Source organism: Mustela erminea, chromosome 10 (assembly GCF_009829155.1).
Source record: "Mustela erminea isolate mMusErm1 chromosome 10, mMusErm1.Pri, whole genome shotgun sequence".
NCBI lineage: Eukaryota > Metazoa > Chordata > Mammalia > Carnivora > Mustelidae > Mustela > Mustela erminea.
Window position 1 is genome coordinate 102,418,022 of NC_045623.1, and position 27,515 is coordinate 102,445,536.

The following is a 27,515-nucleotide window of genomic DNA, read 5'->3' on the forward strand; positions in this document are numbered from 1 at the left end:
TTTTCACCTCATTTTCATTTAATCCTTACAAGAACCTTTTGTAGTAAATGCTACCATTAACCCCATTTTACAGACAGACAAACCACAGCACAGTGAGGGTAAGTATTTTATCCAGGGCCACACAGCTAGAAAGTGGTGACATTAGCATTTCAACCCAGTCTGTGCACTCTTACCTCCCACGCTGGAGTACTCCAAACATACCTATTATTTAGTCTCTTTTAACAATGCTTCCAAAGCCACGTGGTTTTACCACTGAAAAGACATTATAAATATGACACCTGCATCTTCCTCTTCTCCAGGCTCCAAACCTACACACTCATACCCGACTGGGGAGAAAAACAATGGCACAACCACTTTTGAAAACCGTTTGGAAATTTGTTCAAGAGTTAAACATACACCTGCCATAGGATCCAGACACTCTACCCCTGAGTACCTGCTCTAGAGAAAAAGAATCATATGTCCCTACAAAGACTTATACACAAATATTCAAAGCAGCTTTATTTTTATTAGCTAAAAACCAGAAACGCAAATAATCATCAACAGGTGAATGGATAAACAAGTCGTATTCTATCCAAGCAATGGAATACTATTCAGCAATAAAAAGGAACAAATTGCTAATACACATAACAACCTAGTCAACCTCAGAGTAATTATGCTGTGTGAAAAGCGCCAGACCAAAACGTATACACAGTTACAATCCCATTTATATAAAATTCTGGAAAAGGCGAAGTAATCTATGTGAAAGGAAGCAGACCGGAGCTTACGTGGGAACCAGAGTGGGGGGTGGGGTGGGTGGCAGAAGGAAGGCAGGAGGAAACATCTGGTTGTGACCAGGGTGTTCACTATCTTGACTACAGTGATGGTTTACTACTACTACTACTACTGAGCATGGCTTACTCTTTTTCCTATAATGTCTGTAGCTCTGTCCTTTCTTCCCAGAAATAATGGGGCAGAGTTCAAAGAATTCTAGTCAGAAGTCTTGGTCCTACCTCTACTTCTGCCACGTATTTGCACTACCTAATCTTTCTGAGCCTCCGTGTCCTCATCTGTAAAATGGGAGACTCATTAAATCATGTATTCATTCATTCAACAAATGTTTACTAACTTGCCGACTAAAAGACCACAGTGAAGAAGAAATTAATCTGTGTTTTGTAAACCTTAAAATTCTTTACATAAATATGCTGGCTTTTTTTTTTTTTTAAAGATTGTATTTCATTGAGAGTGAGAGAGAGAGCACAAGAAGACAGCGGGGGCAGGGGGTAGCAGCAGAGGGAGAAGCAGGCTCCCCACTGAGCAGGGAGGCCAAGCCGGGGCTTGATCCCAGGACCCTGAGATCATGACCTGAGCCGAAGGCAGAGGCTTAACTGACTGAGCCCCCCGGGGGGGCCCCTGTGCTGGCATTCTTCCATCTTTGCTGCCACCTTCCCCATCCAGATCCTCCATACTTGACAAGAGACGTGGCAGTGCCTTCTCCCTGGGTTCTACTATCGCCAGGCCTATTCAGCATAAATGCAGAGCCCAGAGTTAACTTCCTCGATAGCACCAAGCCAGAGTTTCAACCGGTTCAAATATTGCTGTCAACCGTGATTTATAATATTGAGACCTAAGGCTGGCTCCTACCTTGTTGCCCATCTCACCAACCTCAATTCTCTTCTCTGCCGAGTTCAGGGGCCAACCCAGCTAACAGCTAACAGCACATAAGCCTCCGCATGAGCCTCGCTCCCTAACACAACCTTCCCCACTCTTTTGACCATCTACACCCACTGCCTCCTGGGTTGTCCATGTTAAGACAGTTAAGAAGGAACTCTGCTGACCTAAGTAACTAGAAAAGAGCATTTTCACTGGACACTACAAGGCTAAAGACAAAAAGAACTGCATATGGGGGCACCTGGGTGGCTCAGTGGGTTAAAAGCCTCTGCCTTCGGCTCAGGTCATGATCCCAGGGTCCTGGGATCGAGCCCTGCATCGGGCTTTCTGCTCAGCAGGGAACCTGCCTCCCCCCCTCTCTCTGCCTACTTGTGATCTGTCAAATGAATAAATAAAATCTTAAAAAAAAAAACAAAAAAAGAACTGCATACAAACACCATACTCCAGTTGGTGACGGTGAACAGGCTAGCAGTCCTGAAACCGCCTTACGTGTGCGCCGGAGACGAACAGTTGTGTGCAGCTGTCAAGTCAAGAAAAAACGAACCTCCTCTGCAACTCGTCCTGGTAAGCACCTTCTATGCCTAGTTTGCCCAGGCCCTCCCTCCTTAGCCTTAGCCTCACACTGGGGCTGACTCCGCTGGCAATGGAGGAAGCTGGGATGAGTGAGACAGTCTCTGCCCTCGAGGGACTCACAGCCCAGCGAGCTTTACACGCCGGTCTGTCCTGGTCAGACAGGGCTGCCTTCTCACTGAGACTCTGGCGCCCTTTGTGGTTCCGTGTAGACACTGTTCAGAGGCACTCCACCCCCGTCCCCGCCTCCTTCTAAGGAGCCTCTTACACTGTCAAAGACAGGTGCTTCATTCTTCTCTGAGGAAGTGCCTAACCTGGTAACACTCTGCACACAACAGGTACTGAATAAAGACCAATGACCTAACCAATGGCCAAAGACCCGTAAAACGTCCAATAACGACAAAAGAACACTAAGCCGTGTGTTCCATTTGGAACAGGTGGCAGCCAAGTTTCTGAAGCTTTCCATTTATTTGAATGCCTTTTTGCATCAAAAAGTAAATTTCTGAGCCCACATCCCTTCAAAAAGGGGCTGAAAAAAGATTCTTTTAGAAAACTTTTTTCCTGTAACCAATGACCAGAACGTCCTCTCAGAATCCAAATCTGTGCTAAGGGTTAACGACAATTTGCTACGCAGACTTTTCTCTCTTATTAAATTCTTTCTACCTATAGTCCCATTTATATTAGAAAACAGTTTTATATTCTTTCTGTATTCTTTCTATTCAAAGTCTCACAAAACCTTAAGCAAGAAAAATATACCCTGGCCTACTCACGTATGCAAAGCGCTTCTACTTTAGCATCGTGCCAACTGACACGGGGTCAACAACGTCAACACGAGAATATTCGCTGGGGCGTTCGCAGAAGGCAGGAACCAATCTAAATGTCCACTAATTTGGGAATGGTTAGAAAAACGTCTGATACACACTCATCCTGGAGTACTACGCAGCCACTGAGAAGAATGAGTCCGATCCGTAGGTGCGGATGTGGAATGAATGCCCAAATGTAATGTCAAGTGTAAAGGTGAAGTGCAAAATATGCTACTACTGTATTTAAAGTGTTTGTGCTTCTCTGAGAGGAGTAATAAATATTAACGTGCTTTTATATGGATAGATGACCTTGGGAATGATACAGAAGAAACTGTGAATAAACAGAAGCGTCCTCTGGAAAAGAGAATGAGGGGGACAGGAAAAAGAGACAAAAGGAAGACTAACTTTTTACTGCATATCTTTCCTTATGGTTTTAATATCTGAAGCCACGTACGTAGCTTGCCTTTCCAAAAGAAAACAAAACTCCAAAACCACTGCTACCATACATGATAACGTCACTTTGCTTTTCCTTGTGGTCTTGTTGCAGGCACACAAGGTTAAGAAAAGAGGAATAATTCTTCATTTTCAGGAAAAACCTCAAAGCAACTGGGTAAATCCAAAAGCGCTTTGCCCACTGCCCCCTGCTACCAAAGCTCCTCTGGGCCGTGGTCCCCCGTGGTAGGTTGAAGTGTAGGAACCACGTGACTCTTGGGGGAACAAGTGCTACCAGCTCCCTCTCTGAACGGGGAAGCCATGGCGTCCCCATTTCTACAGCCTTCCACTGGTCTAACTGCTGCAGCTCTCATCCTGGATGCTGAAAAAAAATCTCTGGAGTTTAAGACAAGTTTGGATAACAAGGGGAGCAGGAAAATTGATGGGGGGAACACCAGTCAGTGTGATGGATAGGCTGGTCCAGAACAGCAGGCGACGGATTTGCAGATGCAAGACTGGCAGGGAAGGAAGACGGTCCGTTCACAACAGATGGATGGAGGTGCTCAATCATCCTCAGGAACAAGCCCGAGGCTGCCGTACACAGCCCTGTCTGCTCGGGCACCGGCAGCTCCTCACTCGCCTGCAGGGCACGGCCCCAGCCCCAGAGGCTCTCTGCACGGGACCCACACCGAGCAGGGCTCCAGGGGAGTGACAGCAGGCAGTGTCTGAGGAAATGCCACTGGACTGCAGGCAGGACTCTCGGAGACTGACTGCTGGTGAGCTTCTTCCTCCAGCTTCCTAAAACACACCCAGTTTGTCTCTCTGGGTCACTCACGCTCTGGGGTAAGGTTTGCCCTGCCGGGGTGGGGTGACCCGTGTGCCCAGGCCTAAGAAACACAGGAATTCCGGGACACAGGAGTTCCAGTGTTAAAGCCACGACAGTGTGGGGCAAACCAGAGCCAGTGGCCACCCTACTCACCAGCCACCATCCTCTCCTCTTTCTTTCCCTCTTCATCATCAGTGAGAGAGAACCTGGATCATCTAATTCAGCTCAACCTCATCACTGAGCAGAGCTCTCGAGGTCGGGTCTTCTGTTTCTTCCAGTCATCTCTGACTAACAGAGAGGTAAGACAATGAGAAAAATCACCTAATCCCCCGTCTTTGCCCAGAAGGGGAGCATCTTTTTAAAATGTCCATGTTAGGGGCATCCAGCAGGCTCAGTCGGTGGAGCATATGACTCTTGACTTTGGGGTCGTGGGTTCAAGCCCCACATTGGGGGTAGAGATTACTTAAAAAAAAAAAAAAAAAAACAGAGAAATAAAATAAAATGTCCATGACAGAACAGACACAATTACTCCAGCAAATGTAGGAATGGATCTGAGTCTCGATGCCACAATCCACATCTCATTAAGAAAGAATCAGAAGGGCCAGAAAATCCCTCACAGAGCCAATACCCTGCCTTCCAGCTCAGCCACAGAAGTTTCTGAGGGTGAGGAAATGGGCCACAGCCAAGCAGGGGGTCCTCCTTCCCTGCCCCCTCAAGCTCTCTGCTGGACCCAAGCTCTAGAAAAAACAGCGTTATAAAAATACTTCTGGCTTCACTAAGACACATTAAAGAATTAATTACAAAGTAAAGCTGAAGGAGAAAATTAATTTTAGAAACACATGAGGTTACAATTTTTTTTTTCCTGGAGATGGGGGAGGAAACAGTTATTTTCGTTCTCATCCTGGGGGCACAAGCTGGGAGCTGTCCAGTCGATAACCTGGCCATCAGAACAAGGTTTGTAATTAAAAGGTCAGTGACCTGGAAAGCCAGGGCCCCACTCCCAGAGCTTCTCAGTAATGACGGAGCTATTAAATTAAGACTGTTATGAAATCAATGCTAAAAAAGCTTTCATGGTAACGAGATTCCATTCAAGGACATGCAAACTACCTCATGAAATGGACGTAAATGATAAAAAAGAAAAGTAATAAAAGAGAGTTAAATTGAAATCTGTGTAAGAATTTACTCCCCCTTGAAATACTCCATCGAGATCAGCCCTTCACCTCTACCCCACTACCAAGGTTGAGACCATCAGGTTTCTTCCTCAAGTTCATTTCCAGCAAGGAGGCGGCTTTGCTATTAGGGGTTCCGCTTCCAGGAACAGAAGAAAGATAAGATCTTGTTTCACCTTTTAGAATGAGAAAGGATGGTGGTGTGTCTCTTTTGTTTAGTTTTCCTTTCCCCCTGGACTATTTATGAGATGAGCAAGAACACAGCCCTTTACTTACACACTTGAGAAAGTGTATCTCAAGTCTCAAGTCTCACCCAACACCACCCAGGCCCCATTATAAAGGATTACACAGAAGTGAATGATGCTCGTTTTTCTAGGAGCCTGCTCTGCCAACAGATATATTAGGAGTAAGCTACGGCAGCACTACCTCCCCCCCCACCCCACCTATTCCCCTCGTGCCCCCCACAACGAACAGGCATCACTGTTACCCACCTTACACTCAGCCTGCTGACGTGTAGCCTGCCTCCTACACTTTGTGGTCGGACAGGGTGTCAAATCAACGTAAGCCTATTGACAACACTGTCCAAGCCTTCAACTTTCTGGACCGATTCTATGGCTGTTTATAAGCTGCTCTAACCTCCTGAACTGCAGCCCACTTAAAGCCCAGACATGATGCCTGCCTGGTGAGAACAGCGTCCGTACGTGGTCCAGCTCCAGGAGGGCATAAACCCCACGCACAGTCCTGTGACGCTCATGCACGGCTGCCTGTGTGGCTGAGGTGCCGCCTGCAAAATCCAGTGCTTGGAAGGAAAACAAAAACGTTTATTCTAATACTCCGAAGGTGAACAGCTGCTTTTCTCTTCCATCCAAAAAATTCCCGATAAAAGAAAGAAATGTTGTAAATTACACAAAATGGCAGTACAAACTTCAAGGAAAATGATAAATGATTCCAATAACTTCATGTTTCTCATTAATGACTCCATATTCAGACTTTAAAGCATCTAAGAGAGAACTCAAAACACAAAAACAAAACAAAACCAAAAAGCCACAAACACAGAAGACCTTTGCAAACCAATGCTCTTGCCTGCCTATTCCATCCACTCCCCACTAGCCTGCCCCCGGTGCCCCTAGCACCCCGAATCAGAAAGCACAACATGTAACCTGTCAGTGACAGGGGCAGGCGGCAGCCCTGCTCCGGGCTGAGGCTTCACATTAAAACAAACTCAGCTGATGTGCCTAAAGTAACCCTCATTTTCCACTGAACTGACATGCACTACAGGGACCTCAATTTCTATATTAAATATTAAATAATATTAAAAGAAAAACAAAATTGGATTTGCCTTTTCAGGAAAGAGATGTTTATTAAAAAAAAGAAAGTCAAGATTATAATTCAAGGCAGTGCTCCACTGCAATTCCCTGAAGTGACATTTGCTAGGAAAAGCCAAGACTACAGTAGCTGTGAGCTCGCCCAAAGCCAGTGCTCCAAACCCACCCCTGCAACGAGCCCTGCGGGGAGCCGTGGGGAGGATGCCAGAACCTTGGTCCCTCCCCTCAGGACACTCTCCCCGCCCCTACACACCAGCCAGCCAGTTCTCTTTCCTTCCCAAGCACTGTTAGGGACAGGGGAGATGCTGGCTCCTCTCCAAAAGCCCCTCCTCCCTCACCCCGTCAGCACCAGCCACGGACCATGCACACCTGACCCACCGAAGAGTTGGAAATTTAAAAAGTGAAGTGTAAATCCACGTAGGGGCGCTTCTTCCCCAGACTCCAATCAAATCTTGGAATCCTCTGCCCAGAAAAGGTCCTGCCAGAACTAACCCTACTGGGACTCAACTCGGAAACAGATAATTACTGATTGAAGCAGCATTTTACAGGATAATGGAGATGGGTGATTACGGCCAGTGATTCTGGATGGAGGCGCAGGGTAGACTCCTGTGGCTCTCTTTAGAGGAAGAAGGGTAGGAGGCCTCTCCGGGTTCCTGCTGCCTGAAATTCTAAAAGCTCTCACCCACATCAGGGGTCGAGGAGGAACTGCACCCATGCACACTGGCCAGTACTCATCTTCCTCTCGGAGAGGTGTGCTTCGGTGGCCGTGTCCAGGTGTGCAAGCCGAAGCTCCCCCCTCCCCACCACCGGGTGCTGGTGCTCCTCAGCCCTGTGCGCCCAGCATTGTCTTTCTCCGTGGCACCTGCCACTCTACATACTATGGATCTCGTTTTCTCATTGGTTAAATGTCTGCCTTCCCCTTAGAATGTTAGCCCGGCAAGGGCAGGGTTGCTGTCTGCCCTCTTCTCTGCCGAGTCCCCGGGGCCCAGAATGGGGCATGTGTAGGGCAAACACTCTTCAATGGGTTAACTAATCGATCAGTTTCGTTTTGTGTTATTTTTAAAGGAGCAACAAATAATAATTGCACAAAACAGTTTCCTCTCCACAGTAATTATCAGCCAACTAACTCAAAAGAAGTATTATTTGGTCCAGAGTTTCTCTCTCTCTCCTTTTTTCCCTCTCCCTCTCCCAGTCAGGGATTTATTAAAATTAAACAGATTAGATGGAGCTCCCGATACTAAAACTGCTCAGCAAAGCCTGCGGTGGGGAAGTGCCGAGCAAACACCAGAGACATTTGTCTCTAAATTGCTCTAAATACCTTCTGCAAATGAAATTCTAACCCAGCTGCGTTTGAGAGAAAATGAGGAATAACTGGTCATTGTCAGTGGGAGAGAAGATCAGGCAGTTATAATACCGCACAATATACTAGGGCAGAGGATCTCTCGGCAACCATAGATTTTGTCTCAGGTTACCCCGGGTAATCAGCACAGCTTTTAGGCTCAGCTTTCCCCGGCTTCGATGCTTTGATGAGAGAGCTGAAATCCCCAAGCTTTTATGATTAATTACTCCCCATAGGTACACATATTTCAAGGAAAAACTCTTTTATGGCATGATGGTTGCGGAGTAGAGAGGCCGGCCAACGCACTCCAAATTGTAATAACCTCCCACTGATGGGGGGCGAGAGCGATGCCGCCTGCAAATGCACAGCGCCCCTCACCAACTGGGTCGCAGAGGCCAGCCCTAAGGCTACCTCCGAACAGATGCCCGCAAGTGGAGAGCTTCAGGCTCATTCTGCCCCGACCCCAAGGGTGCAGGCCTGGGACATGGTCCTGCGAGCATCTCTGCAGTGGGACGCCATGGGGCAGACCAAGGAAACGCCACCAAACCACTCCATCTTCTATTCCAGCCACAGCTGACTTAAAGCTCACAACCTCGAATTCTGAAGCTGACATTCCAGCCCCTGAAGGAAAAAGAGTTTTGTTTGCCGGGGCTGGGCAGGGGGAGGGGGAGGAGGAGGAGGAGGAGGAAGAAAAGGCTCCCCCCACCATAGTGTATAAGCGCCTCTACATAACCTTCCAGCTTTCTAGAAAATCAGATGTTCAAAGAGTAAAAAAGTCACATTCCTTTTTTTGTTTGTTGTGGGGTTTGCTTTGTATTTTACAGAACAAGAAAAAATCCTAAATTGCAACAGAGCCAGAAGAGATTCTTTCTGCTTTGGACAATATTGAATTTGTCAAGACCCATTTAATCCCTGCTTACAGAAATACCATGAAACCAGTAATTCACCACTTCAATCCGTAAATCAGACTGACCCCAAGCTCGACCTTAACCTGACCTTGTTTAGTCATCTCATTTCCCTCGTCCTTCAATTTCTTTCTTCCTGATTCTTTACTGAGGCAGCTGACCTCCTAACCTAAAGCTAGTCACTGTGTAGCCAGGGTCGTATTAGCAGAGGAACGGACCAGAAGCAGAAGTCCTCCGGTCTTATCCAGTGGGCCTCTTCTTGCTGCCCACGCCGGGCTGTCCTGGGCTAAGCTGTTGGCCTTACATCTGGTGCTGGGTCATTCGGACAGTATCACCTCTCTGCTCCTCTCTAAGGAGAAAAGCCTGCATTCCCACTGAGGGGGCTCCCCTCACCCCCACACCAACGGGACAGCGACGGAAGGTCCCTCCAGCAACACCAGGGCTTCCATCTGTCCCGTCCCCAGTCCCTTTCTGCAGGCCACGCTGCATGGCCATGGGGAACCTGTACCTTTCTTCTTAAGGAATGCTCTCCTGGTTGCAAGTGGGCTCTGGCGGACCCGGGAATTCTGTAGAAACTTCACTGCTGTGGCAATCTGGTGGGGAGATAAAAGAGAGAGAAAAGTAAACTTCAATAGTCTGAATTTCAAGATTAAAAATCCCACCAGTTTATCCTAAGTCCACAGAAATAAGCACACCTCTGTGGTCAAATATATAATCAGTTGTTTCTCACATTTAAAATCTACCTAAATAAGAGACTATGTCAGTTCCCACTGGCTTCCTGTATCTGTTTCTATCAAACCTAATCCCCTCAGCCTAGCTTTTAAGACCTGCCATAATCTTTTCCTTTTCTCCCTGTTCAAGCTGAATGCTCCTGCTCCTCGGCAGGTAGCCCTCTCTTGGAGATGCTCAGCCATGTTACGATCCTTGCGCTCGCGCTATGCCCTTGTTCTGAAAGGTCTCTCTTCTCGCCTCTACCAGTTTAAACATCACACACACACACACACACACACACATACACATGTACACACACACACACGCACGCACACACGCACGCACACCAGCACGGCCCTTTTATAGCCTGTGCTAACTCCTCGAAGCCTTCCCTAAGTAAGCAAGCCATCTCTGATCTCCCTCTTCTCTTGAATTCTTTAATGCTCGTAGTGTGTACCATATAATTGAAGACATAATTATACTGTCTTCTAATGTTCAGGCTGCCTCCCCAACTACACTGCAAGCATCGGAGGAGAAGAGACCAAGCTGCCTCCACAGAGCCTGGCAAAGTGCTGAGCACAGACCAGCTGGGAAGGATTACATAAGAGACGACGCACACGGCCATTCACACTGGTCCCTCTTATGCAACGGAGCTCTATACTGAAGAGACTTCAAAGGACAAAGTTTGGGGTTTCATGACTAAAAGCTGACAGACTGACAGATGCTCCCCCATCTCTGGTAATGATATTATTTAATGAAATCTTCATATCTGCAAATAAGCCAAGGAAGGGGTGGAGGGAAAACCACTGAAGGTATTAGCCTTCGCACCACCCGGCCCACAGGATGCGTGTATTTTGCACGTCACTTGTGTGCGCTCCATCCCAGGCACTACTGCAATGGGTGGGACACGACAACCTGCCCCACAGAGGAAAGGGGCCATTTTAAATGACTGGCATTATTCATCTCATCAACACCAAAAGAATAATACAGTCTCGCGTTACAGGTAGAGTCAACAGACCGCGGCGTGCACTCCCAAGCTGTTGAAAGAAAACATTTGTAAGGGACCAAATATAAGGAACTTTTCTAAGATCCTTCAGACTCAGGGTGGCAGCTATCCAGAGACTCAACACAAAGTACTGTGACTATCAAAGGACGACAACTCACAAGTATTCCCCTCATATTTTATATGAATTTAATCCTGAGAGCAGCCAGACCTCTCTGGTAACAAAAGATACGAGGATAAATGGGGGGGGGGGGGGGGGGGGGGAGCCAGGTCAATTCCCTTATGTACCTTCCCCTGTAATCCCTCTATTGGAGGCTGCCCGAGACATTCACCCTGAAGGATGAATTCAGGTGTCCCAGACCTTCAGATGCAGGCCTGGCGGCGATAAGATACATTCATGTTCCTGGAGACAGGCTATAATCCGTCCAGCACTGAGAACCTCTTAGCGCCCATCATGAGCTGCGGTGGTAGCCAGCCAGCTCTGGACCAGAGAGGAACCGACGCTCCAGATTCTAGACACCCAACTCCGCACGCACCCCCCCCGGGTGGTACCAAATCTAAGAAAAATCTGATAGACATCAACAAAATGGATGCATTTTAATGAATCGGTGGGAGAAGGGAGAGAAAGAAGAGGAAAACGGAAGAGGGGAGGGGGACGGAGCGGCAGGGGAGAAGGTGGCCATGGCACAGGCGGAGAAAGCAGAGGAGCTGGACCAGACGGGGAGGCAGAAGTGGGAAGAGGAGCAGTGGGAAGAGGACGTGGGGAAGGGGAAGGTGAGAGAAAGAGGAAGACACGCCCACGTCCAGGAAGGAGTGGACAGCTACACAGTCACAGGCCCCACGGGGTCAGTGGCCATTGGCCTGGTTCACATGGCTCGGGGATGACTGTTCTTCCTCTGGAGGAAAAACACACCTCGACACACAAGACAATCACGGCACCGGTATCATGCGGCAGAGAGCGCGCGCGCTGGCGTGTGCACCAGCTGTCGGGGGGACGAGGATGAGCGGGCCTCAAGCAGCAGATATGAACGGCACGGCTCCTCTCATTCACCCATAGAAGCATCGACCTTTCCTTCATCCTTCCAAAATTTTCCATGACAGAGAAAGAAAACAGAATCCCACCACTAAAATGCACAGGTTTCACCTTGCTTTTTTAATATAGTCCTTGGTATATGCATTTCTGGTCAGAGAGCAAAGTTCTGATGGGTTTAATGGTGCACTCAATGCAGTGCTTGGCGCATTCCATCAATTTTTTTTTAAAAATTGCATCTCTTATTTCTTTAAATACATTAATCAGCCTAGTGTAGGCAAAACGGATCCATCGGACAATGCAATAAACATGAATTATCATCTATCCAACACGCATAATGGCTTAAAAATACATAATAGCAGGTGTAGTTTAAATGATTAGTTATTACACCTGTGGTGGGTCTGATTCAATTGGGAAAAATCATCTTTAATAGGTTAAAAGGTTTAGATCACCATGCTTTCCTTAAAGTGGCTGTAGAGAGGGAATGATGGAGTGCTCTGTCATTAGTAATTCATTTAAGAAAAACGTGGGGGATATAGCAAAGAACAGCATAAACGAGCGAATCCAATTTAAACATCAGGTAAAGTAGAAAACACCTTTTAAAAAAGCAAGATAAATGAATTCGGAAGGGAGATGAAATTGACGTATTTATTTTAACGGGAATTTGACAAAGTCCCGGCACACTTCAAACTTGCAAAAATATGAACAATTTCTTTTAAAGTTTCCATTCACTAATTTCAAGCCATATAAAATCATACTGCCAAACACCTACATAAAGTATATTTGGGGCTTGTTTATGTTCCTCTTGATCTTTGTCTGAAAATGCAGGCGACAGGCAAATCACATATTTAACAGCGGCGGTATCGCTATGCCAGATGCAAAAATATAAAGCATCCAAACTAACAGCCTCAACATAACGTGCTGAATAAGAAAGATACCCAGGGAAGCAGCTCCGTGTAAGTGTGAACACGGGAAAACCTCGCTCCGCCTTCACTAATTATCTCTTTGGCTACTCTTTACTCCTGCCGTCCCCCGACCCCACCCCACCGCCCGAGGCCCTGGCGCCACAAAAGGGGGGAAAGGCCTGTCCAATCTGGAATTTTATATGCCCGCTGATTCATCTACAGATGGCCCAAGATTTCCCCCAAATCTTTACCCACAATGCAAAGATTTTAGCACACTAATAACTGCCAGCACCCCTCGCTGCATCTTTCATTCACCCATTGTTGGACACTTTTCATTAACTTCATGAAGCAACTCAACTGACTCTTCCTCTGCAGAGCCCCACACACACAGCATGCTTTTGTTGGCCGCCGTGATGGGGTGCCTGCAGCCTGTCCTGTATTATCGTTTGATTTTCTAATTAGAAGATGAATGTGACTATTCATGGGTTATATTTGTGCCCAACTAAATTACATAAATTCAGGCCAAATCTTCCGCCTCAATGTCAAAGATGTAAAACGGAGACAGGAACTTTATTGCACATGTTGTGGGAGTACAGCAAGCCAGGGAAAATTCTGGTGCAAAGCACCTGATGCCGCTGTGGGAAGCCACTTGCTGTTGAGCCCACGAGAAACGTGGAATCGGCGTTCCTTTCCCCTCCTCTTGCACCGAGAGTTCCTAATGAATGCACCTTGAATTACCAGGAGCTGGAGTCATAAAAATATAGGTGATGAACTCAGAAGAAAACAGAAGCAAAGTTTCTTGCCACTCCTATTCCTGTGACCCTATCTTCTGCCTCCCTGCCCCAAAAAGCAAAATAAAAACCACCCTGGCACCACCAACTCCTCAGTCTTGGTGAGATTTAGTCATTTTCCCTGTTTGTCACTAAAGTGACTGCCCACCTCCACATTGGGCGTGCCAGAGGGATCGCTGCATCCAGGAGGAAGATGGGACTTGGGGCTGAAGGTCCCTATGGACCCCAGATGATTGGCCAATAGTGAGATCCTTCTTTGAGAGCCTAGGATTTGTCACTGTAAATCAATGGAATACGGTATACTCGGCGGCTATCTACAATGAACTATGTGCTGTTAAATGCACTGTGTAGGGTAAGTAATCCCTGGTGAGAAGAATCGAGGTTCTGGAAGTCCTCGCTGGAGAGGTGCTTTCCCTGTGTTCCCCACTCTCCTACAAAAGACCTGCACACTGTGATCTTCATGCACACACTTTATTTTCTGTACCAGGGGACGGGAGAACAGAGCTTGCCTAATAACGAGCCTGGGGTGTGAGGAAGCCTGAGCACTTTGCACCTGACATGTAAACCGGATGCATTGTCTCCAGTGACACTTATTTGGAATGCCACCAACTCCAGCACTCCTGTGTGCTACATACACATCTATCTCCTAAACTGTGAGCCTTCATTAGCCATTTTAAAATATTAAAAATATTCAAAAATTAATGACATCAACAACCAAAGCCAAGTCCTTTTTAACCCAGAGAGATCACAACCAGAGGGCAAAAGAAATGACCGATATGTGGCCCGGAAACCCCACTCCCGAGGCTGCGCGGCCGCACGTGCGCTGCTCAGAAGATTAAATTGCCTGTGAAAGGTTCCTATGCTCGAGCTCTAAAGTAGATAGATACCCAGAATCCTGTTAACAAGCGTTAGACCAAAGCCAACTGGAGTTTTAACAAGGACTGACTTTAAAAGCTGGGTAGTACTGAGAATGAGAGCACCCTCTTCAAACAGAAATGCTGCATTTTAGTAAGAAATCAGTACTCTGTCAGGAGTTCCTTGACAAATATGGTCATCGGTGGCACAAGGAAATAGTTGCAAAGCAGCTGTTAATCAGAGAAACACATCGTAGAACGCTGATGCTAGCACTCGTGAAAAAATGCAACGGGCTAATTATGAAGCTATATATCTCACTAAAGAGGCCGTGTTCCTTGAGATTCCAGGCAAAGCACTCTGAGATCCAGGGTCCTAGGACAACATAATTCTGGCTCTCGGCATCCAGAATCTTCTCTAATCTGCAGCCGCCCATCTCAGGCTCTTTCAAGCCTCCTTGCTCTCCTTCTAGCTAGGGAAGGGGCTGAGAAGGGTAACAGCCCTAGGAGCCGGGGCATCCATGAGCCACACAGCGAGACGCTGCGCGAATACACCCACCAGGGGTCAGATCCTAGACCAGAATGAAAGGAAATCTATGAGCCCGCAAAAGAAACATCAGAACCCTTGTTCTAAGTACGAAACGGGAGCAAATGAGTATGAGCTCAGAACCGGGGGCGGGGGGGCCCCCCCCATCCTCCCCCCAGTCGCCCAAATGAAAAGAAAGAAGAAAAAGCAGCAGCAGTAAACATAAAAACTGAGACTGCTGCGTTTGAAATCCCACAGGGAGGAAGGGGGCCTGGCAGAAAGCCGCTCTGAAGAGTGTGAGGTGCCCCTCGGAAGCCGAGGGGCTCGCAGGCAGGTGAGGGGAAAGTTAATATGCATAGGAAGGCTCGGTCAGCCAAAATTCAATACGATCCCGTCTGTGCAAGGACAAGGAGGAACAAGGCTCCCCAAACCAGACTAGTGGGAGCGGGGGGAGGGGCGCCACGGAACGCACGGAGCAAAACCACTGGAATGGCAAGAGGGGAATAACCTTGAGGTGGACGCGCCGCTCGGGCAGCCCAAGCGCAGAGCCAAAGTGCCCCCTAGCCGGAGCCGGCGGCCGCGCAGGCCAGGGGCAGCCGCCCCGCTGACTCGCACAGCCCCAGTGAAGTGTTTTCACTCAGGGAAAATGAAATGTTTTGCAAGATGAAACAGAATGAAAATTGAGGTTTTAGGTAATTACTAGTTGGCATTTACATATCACGGGCTGGTTCAACACCTATTCATTTTCCTCTTTTATTTTCAATTTTTTAAAATTGCTCATTAAAAATGAACAGATGACAGTGACAGGAATTTTTTTTTTCACTCTTTCTCCTTCTCTAAGGGTTACAAAATCAAGAGGTACTTCTAGCCCATTTATCTACAGTTAACACACACACACACACACACACACACACACACACAGAGGTATGTTTCATTTACATCAAGGGGGGAAAGGAGAGGGGGAAGTCAACAAAAGCCAGGAAGTTCAAAGCTAAAGACAGTGCGTTGTACTAGAGCCAGCCTCCTGCACCTGGGCAAGGAGTACGCTAGCAAGCACCCCAGCACTCAAGGAGTTAAAGGAAGGAGCTTCTCTTTCAACTTGGAATTTCCTGGTTTTTGTCACTGTGTCCTTCCCATTGTTGATTTGGGTTCCAACCCTATACTAATTAAGCTTGTGGGCCCTAATTTCCTTTGTTTTACTTTCCTCTGTCCCTTTGTTTTTCACATTAAGGAAATAAAATGTATCTGGTAGGAGTGCATGAGAGTTGACATGATAGAACATAATATTTTTAAGGTCTGCTGTGTAAATCTGTATTTAGGGAATTCCAAAGCACGCATTATTGACCCTAGTCTCTCTTAAAACACACTGATATATGTAGTAAAAGCCTTTATGAAAAGTGGCAACGTTGTGTGCACCAAAACTACCTTTCAAAGTGAAATACCTCTGCATTTACATTTTTCTTCTTGGCCCGAGTTAAAAATATTGCATGAACTGCCTGTCACCATGTCATTGTTTTGTTATTTGATTAAACTAGTTCTTCCAGAAATGTGTGTGGAAATAAAAAGCATCTCAATCCAACGTGCCTGGTTTACTATCAAGTGACAGTGATTTCAGGGCGCGAGGTTGACTCTGGAGGGTACTCCGGTGCCAGCCTGCAGCCCACGGGAAGCTGGCGGCAGAGCTGAGAGGCAGGAGCTGTGCCGCCAGCTCGCCTGTCACCATGCCTGCCGCACACAGGGCCGGAGTGCACACGCTTGCCCGGGAGGAAATGAAAACCCTTGCTTCTGGGTTGAGAAGATCAAAGTTCCTTTTTAGGAAAGGTTGAGAAGGAAAAGAATTTTCTCCTTCAGGGAGAAAGAAAAGCAAATTTAAATGCCTTGTCCCCATGCATTCCCCACCTGAATTTAGATAGCAGCCCCTCTAATTTTTGATGCGACCAACAAAGCAGTTACCCAAAGAGGGGAGGAAAAAAGGATGACATTTGCCTTTTCCTTGGCTTTGAAATCCAACTGGCAGCAAATTGTTTGAAGTCCTGCTTAGAGAAGAAACTGTAATAGCCTCCATACTGAAAAGAGGAGGAAAATGCCATTATACACGGATCACGGTAGCAGTGACCTCAGCGCAGAAGGCCAACGAGCTGGCTGCAAGTCGGAGGTCCAGCCGGCGTGCCAGGAACAGAAATAAAAGGTTTATGTGCCAGAGATGTGTGGCAAGAGTTGGGTGCTCGGTCCCAAGAGATACCAAGAAAAGGCAAGGAGTTCAATTCCTTAACACGGTGTCTTTCAACAGCTCCTTGACTGCTCCTTCTGCCAGTTTCCCTCGGTTCTGCATTTTCTATGTTCCTCTAATTTCCTGCACTGCTAAAGAGGAAGCAGAGAGCACCCAGGCTTCGTGTTGTAAAATTAATGAAGGTGTCAAGCTGTTGAGTTGAATCACTCCAAAGGAATGTAATGACTCAGTGTCCAAGATGCTCCCTAGGAGAACTGTGAGCTCACTCAGTGACGGTGGCCGGTGACTCCAACACTAAAAATATGTAGCACTCAGTCCCCAGGACCTTCCTAATGATACCACTGCTTCTGCTTCCCTGTGCCTCTCCACTGCAGGCTGAATTTTCTGCTTTCTGAAGGTTATGGCTCCCCAACGCCACTACTTCTCAGATGTGCCTCACGTCCCCCTACTTTTGAAGTCGGGGCCACACGGAGATTGGCAAAGCTCTCTCCAGTCATGCGTTATCGAGATGTGGGACGACTAGAAAGGGGACAAAGGTTATGGCATAGACAGAGATGGTAGAGGCTGGACACCGAACGGATGACCATCAGGCCGTGTAGGACAGGGCCCCTTTAGGTTGGCTTAGCACCTTGGGCTCAGAGGGCAATGAGATGGGCTCCTGGATTCCGTGGAAGAAAAGCTCTGGACCAAGAAATTCTGTCTACAGTCACCCCACATACAGCACAACACTAAAACCTTCGAGGCATCCCTAAAAGATACTCCTACCAGGCATGCTACTAAAAAACTAGAAAGATATAATATTAAAAAATAGATTTGAATACAATAGAAACAGACATAGCCTAGAAACAGTTTGAATGCAAAGACAGCAAGAAAAGAGTTTAAAATGACAAATGGCATTATTTACAATAGCCAAGCTATGGAGACAACCTAAGTGTCCAATGGGTGAATGGATAAAGAAATTATTATGTGTGTTCTCCCTTTCTCTCTTTCTCCTTCTCTCTCCCTGCCCCCCCCCCACACACACAAGTGCACACACGCATGGAGGAGTATTATACAGCCATAAAAGAAAAGAACAAAATCTTGCCATCTGTGACAACCTGGAAGAACTTCAAGGGTATTATGCCAACTGAAGTCAGACAAAGACAAATACCATATAATCTCTGTTATATGTGGAATAAAAACAAACAAACAAACAAATAAGGGATGCCTAAGTAGCTTAGTCAGTTAAGCTTCGGTTTCAGCTTAGGTCAGGGTCTCAAGGTGGCAGGAGGGAGCCCCCTGTTGGGCTCCACACTCGGCAGGGAGTCTGCTTGGGATTTCCTCACCCTCTCCTTCTGTCCCTTCCCACTGCTCAAATAAATAAATAAAATTTTAAAACAACAGCAACACCACCACCACCACAAGCTCATAGATAGGGAGAACAGATTAGCAGTTGCCAGAGACAGGGGCTGAAGGATAGAAGAAACGGGTGAAGGGGGTAAAAAATTATTTTAAAAAAAGCATCTGGGGGGGTACGTAGGTGGTTCAGTGGGTTAAGCCTCTGCCTTCGGCTCAGGTCATGATCTCAGGGTCCTGGGATCGAGCCCCGCATCAGGCTCTCTGCTCTGCAGGGAGCCTGCTTCCCCCTCTCTCTCTGCCTGCCTCTCTGCCTACTTGTGATCTCTGTCAAATAAATAAATAGAATCTTTTTAAAAATTAAACAAAATAAAAAACAAAAAAGAATCTGTGTTTCAGGTGTAGGACATAAGGTCATTGAAGGGCATGCGGGGAAAATGACGAAGGTACCTCAGGAAACAAGTGCAGACCGTAGTCTGAGGACTAAAGGAACCATACGTAAGCACGGACGTGTGGTTAACACAGTTGTTTCCCAGGGAGTGCAAGTCAACAGTCCTGGTACCACTATACACGTGTATTGGGACTGAGCAAATAAGCAGAGAGACGACGGACAGCGGTAAAAGAAGAGAGAAAACTGTTTTCGTAACAGAAGCAAGTATGCCTCTAGCTCTTCTTTAGAGCAATGCCACACACAAAAGGAGAGACAAGGTCTAGCTCTTTCCACACTGTGACATTAGGCTGTAATTTTTTGCTTTTGTACTTGATCCGCCCTCTTTGCATGGAGCATTCCCTTCTTAACCTACTGAATTAATTTGTACTCCTCCAAAACAAAAAAAGAAAAAAGAAAGAAAATAAAGAGGAATTTTCAGCTGGGCCGCCTGGCCTCCATTCTAACTCACGTGCAATTGCCTTGGCCTTGAGACTGGATATTACTTAACAGGATAGTGTGTTATTTGAAATATCTTGTATACAGGCTGCCCAGGTGGTACAGTCAGTTAAGCCTCTAACTCTTGGTTTTTGGCTCAGGTTATGATCTCAGGGTCATGAGATCGAACCCCAAGCACAGAGTCTGCTTCAGAGTTCCCTCCCTCTCCCCCTGCCCCTCCTGCTCATGTTTGCTCTCTCTCTAATAAACAAATAAATCTTTTTTTAAATGTAAAATATTTTGCATACCAATAAATAAATAAATATAGAATGACAAACGCAGAAAGCCTTTAAATCACCCTTACATCCGCTAGAGAGCCCAGGTAAGTAAACAGTTAACATCTGTACTAACAGAAGACCAAGTCCTAGTTTCTGCCATTAGTTTAGGTTCTTTTATAGCCTAAGAGGAAAAAAACAAAAGTGTGAGATCCAAAAGTACGATTCCTTATACTGGCAGACTCAAAAATCTTCAAATTTGTAGTAAGATGATAGGGATTAGAAACAGTTTCTAGAAACGAGTGAAATGAAATCAGCTCCTCTCAAAGGAAAAGCACCCTCCTCCCCAAGCACACGAGCCCCAGAGAGCAGACAGGAATAGGCCGTCCACAGAGATGGGCCACATTGGTTGAACTGACTCTGGCTATCTGTCATCCATGAGAGATAAGAAACTTGGTGGCCAGCTTCTATCTTCTAAGAAAGGGATATCTGATGTAGGTCACGCTGCTGTAGCTGACTTTAGGAGGAACTTGTCGATGCCACAAGTACAGAATAGAGAAGCAAGTCAAGCTATGCCTCGGACACAGATGGGGAAAGAGGCATCGCTCTTCTTAGGTCTTCCCGAAGCACTGAAACACGGGCTGTGGAACTTTCTTACCCCCACTGTCAGATCTGTACCCACAGGCCACTCAGAAAAGAGAGTGAATCAAACACTATCACTCCAGTTGCCTCCTCTGATAAGCCCCAATTTAAAAACTTTTAGCTCAGCTAGGAAATCCATGGCTCACAGGAACAATCAAATGGTAATTATCATGGCCTTGAACCATTCTGTTATCTTTCACTAAACATCGTGAACTTCCTATTATTAACAATGCTACCAATAAAAAAAATATATACCTTTAAAGATAAAAGATTCAAGAGAAGCCTACTAGACACCAGAGCCACCTTGGCCACGAGGCCCTCATTAGAGACCTCCCACCTCTGATGGACAGATCAAACGGAGGCTCTCTACACCCGACATCTGATGTTCTTACCAATCTTGGTCATCTAAAATGAGTACCTCATTTACTTACAATTAACGCAACATTTAAACAATTTTCACCATTAAGCAAATCAGTTCTGTTGAGCACCTTGCTCCTCCCCCTCTCAATCAACAGCAGCTCCTTTCCAATTCCTTCCAGCTCTGTCTGGGAAACAGAGAAGTTCACGTTTTGTTATCTGAAGGATTATGAATTACCATCTTGTTCTGCAACCTTCTTTGATTCTCCACGCCCCACCAGGAGGGTGAGATACTCTGAAATCACAAAAATCCCTACATTTCCTCAGTCTGGCAGAAGCTTCCTGAGACCTCGCTCACCGTTCTCTGCTCATTGTCCTTTCTCTCCCTCTTCCTGTCTGTTTAAACACATGGACACAGAGTTATTAACTTTTACAGGAAAACCAAATAAAATAATGTCGAAGCAAAACTGCGGTGATGTCAGGCTGCAGCTAGCACCATTCATCTGTGGGAATCTGATTAGCGCCCGAGTGGCAGAGCTACCTGGAAAAGTGCTCACAATCAAATAAAAAAATGATACCAAAACATTAACCTGATGGCTAAAAACTCCACATTTAAACAGTTAAAGTAATAAAGGAGCTTTTATTGAGTATTTTTTATATTTCATTATGCCCCAAATTGACGAGGACTCCCGGATACATTTTCTAGACTTTTGGTTCCTCAAATCAAATGCTCTCTTGGACTTTTTTTTTTTTTTTTTTTTAACTAAAAGGAAACAGCATTTCTTGTAAATTTGAATGAAAGGATTAAAGCTTCTCCTACAATATCGATATCAGCCTTGAGTGCAAACACAGCCAAACAGTGCAACAAACAGAAACCATTTTTGGTTTTATGTACTTTCATCTGAACTTGCTCCTAGCCAGCAGAGAGGTTTTCTCCATGACTTTACCTTGCACAAACCCTGTATTTCCTCATTCACCCACATTCTGCTCAAAATTGGTAAGGAACGGAACCTGGCAGGATGGCAGGAGAGAAAGCAGGCTGGGTCTCAAGACACCTGCACACAGAGTCCAGCCCTAACACTAACATGTCCACAGACCCGGCCCCTCAAGTCCCACTCCGGCCGTAGATTCATTCCTTCATTTCCGTAAAACGAGAGCTTATGCAGACACCTTCTGGACCCTTCTGCCATCCACTCTATCACTTCTCAGCTGACTCCCAGAGGCGGCAGGTCTGTTGTGATACCTCACCCTGGGATACGGGCTCGGTCAAGGAGGGTCAAGGATAAGACTCAACCCTTCTGGAGCTCAGCTCTTTAATCTCACCCAAATCAAAAAAAAGGGGGGGGGGCAAGAAAACCAACAGAGAAGAGGAAGGAGAGAAGGAAAAGGAGGGAAAATCGCCACTGTCAAAAAAGAAATGACAGATTCCACGTATTTTGGACCTAGCAAAGCTTTACTCACACCACTTACTTACAACTTAATTTACATACAGGCTTAGTTATCTGATAGCCATTTGCAGTTTTAATACTGTAAATGAGAAAAGAGAAACAAGCCAGCTAACAGAGATATATTTAGGGGACAAAGACCAGACCGTGGAAGAAGCCTAGCAACAAATGTCAAGAGAGAAACATCTATAGAAAGCAAATAAAAAACTCAAAAAGTTTATTAGTTGGGGGGTCATTCGGCATAGGTGGAGTCATACAACATGTCCACAGTCTAACAGTTTTTGAAAGCAGAGCTACACTTGTAACACAATATAAACATTTATATCTACAATGGCAATACTGAGTCATGAGGACTAAATTACATTCCAGATCCTCTGCCTAATAAAGTAAGAAAGTATATAACCCATTTTATGTCATTCCCAGCCCAAAGTTTCAAAGTGTTTTGTTTGGATCCAGATGGCCATCTCCCTGTGCCTGTCCAAAATGACTCATCCAGGAGGGAGCAAGAGATGGTGGTTTTCCTGGACTAAACAAGAACAGTTTTTATTCAAGTCGGATTAAGAAGCAGGAAGCCCAAGACTAAATAATGACTCGTGGTGAGCACCCACCGGTTCCACACAGCACACCAGGCACTTACAAAACCAGGTACAACAAAGCGGAGATGAGGCTTTTGCTGTTACAATCCAGGAGAAGGAAAGGGGTCAAAAGGGATCTTAGGCCATCTGGTCCCTCATATGACCTAAGACTCCCCTCTCTTCAACAACCTAGACAAATGATCATGGGCTTCCACTTCAATGCTTACAGATAAAATAAGAGAAACAAGAGAACACACTCTCAAGAGGCTGTCAATTCATTTTCAGGAGTCTTTTTTTTTTTTTTAAGTAATCTCTACATCCAATGCGGGGCTCAGACTCACACCCCTGAGACCAACAGTCCCATCCTCTCCTGACTACGAAGGCCAGGTGCCCCTCAGGAGTCCTTCCTTAAACAGAGCTGAAATCTACTTTCCTGAGCCTTCTATCCATTCGGCCCCAGTTCTCTGTAGGAAAACAATAACAGATCTAGTTTTTGAAACAATGCTGGATGAGAAATTAGGAAAGGCCTCTGTCACTTGGCTATCTTTTCCATAAAAGCATCTCCCTTACTCTGCTTATTAACTAAATGTGAACACCAGTTTCACTGTATAACAGCTTCATGAATTCTGCTCTTAAGCCTGGTAAGAGCAGCCTTGCCCTTTGTGGGAGGGCCAAGGCTACACCTGTAATGTCAGAATGCATTAGCAATAATAAAGGCCACAGTAATGCAAGAGACGACTTCATATACACGTCACTCCCGAATGGCTAAATTCAATCAAATACGGCAATGCTTCCTACAATGCTCTGATCACTGGGGCCAGCGCGCGTGACGTGGACCCACTTACGGGAAGCTGCTGGAAGCAAAAAGTGAGCGCTCTGCTGTAAGGGACGGGTTTTTACCAGCCCGTAAATGGTTTGGCCTCCTCCTTTCCCAGGCATTACCTAGAAATTCATTTAACGTCTAGAGACTATAAATGTAAAAAACTTCATAAGGCTAAAAGGAAGCACACGAAGAGAAGGGCAAAAAGGCAGAGCAGCGTCCTCTCGCCCTTTCTGACAAAGGATTCTTAAAGGGCAAAGAGTAAGCTCTGATAAGGAGGGATCGTCATTGAAGCAGAGCCAAACTTGACCTGGTTCTAATTCTAACTCAGTCACCAACTTCTTTGGTAACTTTCCAAGAGGTGCTTACCTTTCCTGTTTCTACTTCCTCATCTGTAAAATGGAACTAAGGCTGCCGAGAGACGCGCCAAAGTGTCACGTGGAAAAATAAGTTAGCATTTATACCACACTTTTGATCTTCAAAGTAAGATTATTAGACTATAAACTAGAGTAGATGTGGTTTGAAAAATCTTTTAAAAACCGAAAATAAAGCATGCAAGCAAATTCAGAGAAACAAAACAGGCTGACGTCACCTCCCACCAGCCAATGCCTCTACCTCCAGAGGCACCGACTTACTGCCCTAATCTGCATCTGCGTGTGGAGACAAAGGTGTAAGAACGTTTTATTGCGAAAAATGGGAGGGGGTGAAAAAGGAGAAAGAAGGTTCCAGGAAAGGCGATGAAGAGAATGTCAGAGGCAAGAGACTGGAGGAGAGGCAAGGGAGGGGGAAGAAGGAATAGGGAACAGCGAGAAATCACGAGCGGGCAAACCCCATCCCCTGGAAGCCCAGGAAGAACAGGAAGGGAGGAAGAAAGAAAACCGGAGAAATGGAAAAAGCAAACATTGAGGGAGCAAATAGGAAAAGTGAGTCCTGTTTAAAAAAAAAAAAAAAAAAAAGCAAGACATTCAAAAGTAAAAGCTAAAAACTAAAAATTTAAAAAAAAAAAAAAAAAGAAGAAGAAGAAGAGGAGGAGGAGGAGCAGAGGATAAAAGGAGGGCATGAAGCTTTCCGGAGTCTGTCTGGAAACCAGAAAGCTGGAGGAGAGATCATTAGCAAGTCCACAGTGCGTCTACAGCAATACAGCGCGGGTCAATTCATTTAACGCTGCCCTGTACATTTACAGAAAAGTACCTCTGATATAATAAAGGCTCATAAACACGCAGAAATTGGGTTAGACCCGTTTCGAATTCCTGCCAAACAATGGTTCAGAAAAATGAAGCTCTATTTTAATTAGCTGAATTCGCGAGTGATTTGATAACAGCAGATGCTGTCTGGATGCTTTCAGCTTGATGGGTTCCACATATATGAACTTAGAGTGGTTTTGATGCAATTAGGTATTTCTTTCTGCTCCAACATGCCAGGCCCGAGGACCTGAGCCTATGTGTAGCCTCCTGCACGTTACTATATTAATCTACATGTCAATATTTCAAATCACAAAGATGAGAAAAGCAGCCACATAAGGTAAGTAGAAAAGTCATGTTTAAAAGTCACTAGTAGGTAGAAGAAGACACTCTCACAACGAATTTTTCTTTCCACTGGGGAAAGAGAAGTTGGGGAGCTGAGAAAAAGCCACACAGGGCAGCACCTGTAACAATCATTTACCACCAAAGCTGGAACACAACACACGGCTTACTTCCAATTTTGCGATTCTAGTCCAGCGTTACGGCAAAGGATTAGCCGCCTAATGCACAGCCCGATCTGGGACTAAGTGGCCTTCAAAATGTTCTTTGTAATCAGGCATCCTATTATAACCCAGAGGACCGGTGCTGAGACAGGCAGCGGTGTTCAGGACCGCAACCGTGCAAGTCCAAGTATTTTCACCAGGTGCTTTCAAGCTGGGCACCTACTGCCCCCTCTCTCCCTTTTAAGCACTCTCTCTTCCAAAGAGCGTTCTGTTCGCTTTTCCCCAAAGCACTCACTGCCCTCTACTAGGGCCACTTAGAGCACCACCACCCACAACGCAGAGCTACTAAAGGACCCGCACAGAGCGAGAGCAGCTTCCAGCCCTGGGACTTGCCTAATAGGAGGACCTGATCTGTTCATTACCCGCCAGTTTGTCACGCCTGGGCTGAGAAGGGGAGGAGGATTGGGGGGGGGGCACCACGAGGAGGCTCTCTACTAGGTGGTGCGCTACTCTTCCTGAAATTCTGAATTAGGCTTTCAAAATCACTCACCCCCTGTTGGACGACATGTAGTAGAGAGGATGGGAAAGAGAAACAAGAGTTTTGGCTGTGTTTTGGCTCATTTGGACAGAACGGGGGGCACCGGAACCCCACCACTACCACCGCACGCACACAGGGAGACACACACACCCTCATTCTCTCCCCGAGAGGACAAAACGGACATAATGACCTTCACACCATCTCCCCTTTGCCGGCGCTAACAAGCTGAGCCCTGTAAATCAAGGATGAAATCCCTGTGCCAGGAAAGCAAGGGAGAAGCATTTCTTCTGTAAAGAGCCCAAAGATGCCGCCTGCTTCTGAATCAGCACTTCAGGGCAAGTGTGTGGAAGGCAGGAAGCTCGATGCCAGCGAGTGAAGGAAAAATAGGTATTTATTATATGTAGTAGGCCTTCTTCAAAAGTTATTTATTTCACAAAACCACTCTGCTAAATAGAGGTTTCAATCTAATTGGAATTGCAATCTGCATATTGTAAATGCAGCAAATGACAGCCTTCAAGACTTTTGTTCTACTCCACAGTTTATGGGTTCACTAGATTTCCCAGTATATGCACATAAGCGAATGGAAGAAAAGAGTACAGAAGGTTATCTTTTAACATTTATATATTTATATATATATATATATATATATTATTTATTTATTTATTTATATCTGTGTGTATTTATTCATTAAAAATATTTCCTCAGCCTCTTGTAATTCCCAAAGGAGAGGCAGAGCGTCCATACTGTGAAATGGGATAACGTTTGCAAGACCCCCAAAAAGACGGCCAATAAGGACAAAGGAGGCTCACAGAGGCCTCAGGTTAGTGTGTCTCAGCCGTGTGTTTGGCCGCACAGGTGTCTAGTGAGACCCCACTCACCGCCTGCCTCCTCTTTCCTTCTTGGGGGAAGTGAGTGAGGGACCCCTACATATCTTCATTTCCCCCCTCCTATCCATATTCCAAATTAGCTGTGTTAATTAATAGAGATGCAAACAGTCACGGTCCAAAATAAAGGCTTTTAACAAGAAGTAAGAAGAGACCTTATAAATCAAACAGAAAAATAAAAAAATAAAAAAAGGAGAGAGAGAGAGAGAGAGAGAGAGAGAGAGAAACCACCCAAAGCAAAAGGTCAACCTACAAATAATTAAGGAAATGAGAAAGAAAAGGGACAGGTCAGGACTTCCCACAAAGGTCTGAAGTTTTCTGTTTATACCTCTGGGTTCACATCAAAAAGTGATTTACGGCAGAGGGGACACTGTTCTGGGGAAGAGAAGGAGACGCAGAGATTCTAGAGTCCCACACATGCCTGGGAGTGCTCTCCCTATATCGAATTCAAAATAACTTCCTATTCCCTTCTCCCTCACTCGTTTCAAGAAAGAAGTTACTTAATTTTTTCAAACACTGCATCCCTAGAATCCAAAGATACCCTTTGCTTCCTTAAAAACAAAGCATCTAATTTATACTTTTTGCCTCCATACTCTGACAATACCAGCCTGTCACAGGGTGTAAATTTCATCCCCCAAAATAATCACAGTAACAATAATAAATAAATAAAAATCAGAGCTTCAGCTTCCCATTTAAAATAAAAGAAAAAAAAAAAAGACAGAGTAAATATGAATTTAAAGGGGAATTCTGCCAAAACCTGAACCTCCCAAATCTGGTTCAGCCACATTCTTGCCCACAGCCTGTACTTCTCGGTGCCTCCCTAACATTTTTCAAAATGCAGCTGCACAGACCTCTTAAAATTCAGATTTCTAGCACCTATAATTACAGGGCGCTCGAGCCAGGCTCCTTTAATTAATGAACCTGACTCCTCACTCTTCAAAGGAAATCTGCATAAGGGATATATCACAGGGGTGAACTGACCCCCAATCAGCGCTATCTGCTCACTCCGCCTGCCGGCAGCCAGCACTATGC

General features: G+C 45.8%; 1 protein-coding gene across 2 annotated transcripts in view; it reads right to left on the minus strand.

The window, feature by feature from the left end:
- PEX14 (peroxisomal biogenesis factor 14) overlaps positions 1-27,515 on the minus strand; it is a 139,093-nt gene that overhangs the window by 78,836 nt on the left and 32,742 nt on the right. For both annotated transcript variants that reach the window (XM_032301789.1, XM_032301787.1), the window contains exon 3: positions 9,525-9,609. In XM_032301789.1, the coding sequence (XP_032157680.1) occupies positions 9,525-9,609 (85 nt within the window). The remainder of the gene's footprint in view (positions 1-9,524; positions 9,610-27,515) is intronic.